Source organism: Lepus europaeus, chromosome 18 (assembly GCF_033115175.1).
Source record: "Lepus europaeus isolate LE1 chromosome 18, mLepTim1.pri, whole genome shotgun sequence".
NCBI lineage: Eukaryota > Metazoa > Chordata > Mammalia > Lagomorpha > Leporidae > Lepus > Lepus europaeus.
Genome location: NC_084844.1, coordinates 70422923 through 70426257, shown reverse-complemented (window position 1 = coordinate 70426257; position 3335 = coordinate 70422923). Strand labels below are relative to the sequence as shown.

Sequence of the window (3335 nt, the reverse complement as noted above, 5' to 3'; positions counted from 1 at the left end):
CCACCTCAGCGCCATGACGTCACGGCCACTGGATGGCACTGTCATCATGTCTACCGCCTTCCCTGCAGAAACGGAGGCATTGCCAGTCCCCCCTCCCTGCCAGGCCACTGCTTGCTGATCCCGCCTGACAGGTTACTGCAGCAGGAGATGGAAGCCATCTCCACTTGGGCTCTGAAAGCCAGAGCAAGAAGGAGGCTGAGCTTGGCCCCTGAGCTCCAGGCTCACCAGCACCCCATGTCCCAGCCCTTCCCTGGCTACAGGAGAATTAGAGATTTTTATAGCTTAATTAAAAACAATCACCATACTAAATATCAAAACCTTAAGAAAAAAGTCTTTTGGAAATTGTAAAATGTAATGCATTATAAGTACCAAAAAATGTAAAACATGGATGCTGTTAATTTGGAAAGGAAGACAGACTATAAAAATGAATTTCCCAAATGATTTGCTTGCTGTTTCTTGTATAATGTCGATAAACCGTATTTCTCTGCCAGTCTGCCAAGTCAACCTCCTGCATGCCACACAACATAACCTCCAATTCTTTTTCATCAAAGTACTGTAGCCACTGAAGGGGAACAACTTCATTAAAACCATCAAGGAAGGCTTTGGTCTGTTCTTGTACTCCTCGAGAAAATCGCCATTCTGTCATTAAACCAATATATTCGTCTTTGTTCTCCTCAGTCACGAGTATATTGGAACCTCCCAATTTCAGGTCATGTGAAGTAACTTTTCCCAAAATTTCCATGTCAACACAAAAGTACATTTCTAAGCCACATTCTTCCATATTGTTGTCTCTTATCCAGATAAGGGAGTTATAAAATTCAGTGTCAATAGATTCCAAATCCTTAATAGTAAGTTTTTTACTTAACATACGCTTGTAGAATGGTAAAGAAAAACCAGTATCAATAAATTTTCCATGAAATAATGCCATTGCAATAAAGCGACCAATGAAACAGAAGTATGAAAGATGATCTGGATTAATGGTTGATGCTGGATTTATCTGCAGACAATAGTTGTTCTTGCCCGCATATTCAAATAAGCAATACATTGGGTTCAAAACTTCATGGGAAAGCAAGAAAAGCCACTCTCTTGCTAGGCCACCATAATCAAGTCCTTCTTCTCCTCTAAATATTACATATAATCGCCTCCTCAAGTCATAGGGTTTTAATGCCATAATCTGTTGGAAGGAATCTTCAAATAATGTCTGCCGGGACACATTGATCTTTACGTGACTGGGTAGTGCATTAGACTGGCACAAATAACGGAAGTGAGCAAGTTTCCACCTAAAGCTGCGTTCGTAAGAAATCTGTGGACCACCTTTAGTTACAGATGACTTCCCATTGCGAGGATCTTTGAAAGTTGTTGTTCTTGTGTTATGATCAACAAAGTACCTAACACCTTCCCGAGTATACCTAATTTCCCAGCCTTCAGGCAAGGGTTCTTCATTCTGTAAGCCTTGAGTTCTTGGATCTTCCCATTGGGTTGTTTTTGTGTTATGGTTCACGAAGCAAACCCTGTCTGTTGAATCCACTCTTTTTTCCCAGCCTGGTGGCAAAGGTCCATATGGGTCATTTTCTGCAGTTAACATTGAAGCCGAATAGAGGTATCGTTGGTTGAACTGTTGCATAGCTCCCTGCAATTGGTTCCGCTGAGATTGCCACTGTTCAAAATTCCGCACAGACTCCATGGTAGGCCGCTGCCATGTTGTTGTTCTGGTGTTATGATCCACACAATAAACTCTTCCACGGTCATCAACTCTTCTTTCCCAACCTGGAGGTAATGGTTGTGGTCTCTCCCACGTGGTAGTTCAAGTGTTATGATCCACATAATAGGTTCTACCATGAGGATCTTTCCTCTGTTCCCACCCTGATGGCAAAGTTTCTGTGTTGGCATTTCCAGACTGTTGCCGTACAGATTCCGCACACCCCTCTGGCTGCCTTAATTTGTCAAAAGCAGAACTACTTGCAGAATTAGAATGATCAGCATCTAGTATGCTTCTAGCTTCAGATCCCAACTGTGCACTGGTAGAAGGTATACATTCATTGTTTTCGGAGGAAGTGGGTATCTCCTGAATGGGAGCATCTTCAACAGTAGTGCTAGTGCAGTCTGAAGACAAGCTGGTTTCTTCAGGAACTACTGCAGTGCCAATGGCAGAGGCCTGGCCAGTGGGCGCAGATGAGGATGATTCTCCATTAACAGTGTCATTGGCAGGCTCAGATGTGAGTGGTTTTGGAGCTGGTGTATTTTTGGGTCTGACAGGAACCTGTCAGATGAAGGTGTGTTGTCTCCATTAACTACATGCGAACAGCAAGAGTCTTGGACTACAGCATTTGTAGATACATTATCATCTATTCCATTAGTACCTTCAACAGCCAACCTGGTAGTTGTCCTTGCTGAAGGCTCTCCATTTTCATGTAAGGCATCACCATTTTGTCGTATTTTGGTTGGAGATGAGCTGTAGTTTGTTAGATTTTCTTGCTCAATCAACAATCCATCAAGCACAACAGCCAATTCACCAGTTTGCACTATGCCATTCTTGTTTTCCAAGGAAAGTTTTAATTGTTCTTTCACTCTTTCCAGTTTTCTATTGTGTGCTAACAGAGCCTGTTTCAAATCTATGGTTGCTCTTCCCAATAAAGCATCTGCTTTTAAAGTGTGATGACTCCAAACCCGAAATTCCAATGTAGTCTGTGGGGTCACATTGACAGTTAGCTGTTCATCCCATTTAGGATTGGAAGAACTACTGGATTTTGCTGTTTTCTTACTTTCTCCATCTACAACTAGTTCTGTATATATTGCTGTTCCAAACCAGTTCTTTTTTCTTTTTAGTTTGGCACTAGAAACAGTTACCTGTAACTGCAACCTTCCACTGTGGTTATTACTAGTATCAGACCTTGGTGAAGCAGTGGCCATGTCCCAAAATTCAGCATAAACTACGTATCAGGAACTGTGGTAGACTCTGGGGATACAAAGATGAGTAAGACACGATTCCTTCTTTCAAGGAGCTCATAGTCTGATGAGGAGATAACCCTGCGCGAAGCTGCCGGCGCCCGGCAGCGGACAGCCACAGCGGCGGCGGCGCCTCATCCCGCGGCGGGCGCCCTCAACCTTCCGCTCCTAAGATCGCCATCTCGCAGCAGGCGCGGCGGCGGCGGCGGCGGCAGCCACCCAGGCGTCGGCCCCGGCAGCCCAGGCCGCCTGCAGCCACTCGAAACCCGCACGCCGCGTTTGCCGACACCCGACCCTCCCCCCACCCCCACCCCCACCCCGGCCACGCGCCACCCCCGAGTCGACCCCACACCTCCCTTCCTCGGGAGCAACAATGAAGTAAGAATGCG

The 3335-nt window shown here is 45.3% G+C and overlaps 1 protein-coding gene across 1 annotated transcript; it reads right to left on the bottom strand.

Annotated features, from left to right (window-relative positions):
* Positions 1 to 394: 394 nt before the first annotated feature.
* On the bottom strand, positions 395 to 3112 carry LOC133746979 (NEDD4-like E3 ubiquitin-protein ligase WWP1). The gene is given in 2 exon segments (XM_062175157.1): positions 395 to 2265; positions 2268 to 3112. Coding segments are annotated over 2 exon segments (2514 nt in total). The 5' UTR covers positions 2911 to 3112.
* Positions 3113 to 3335: the final 223 nt, after the last annotated feature.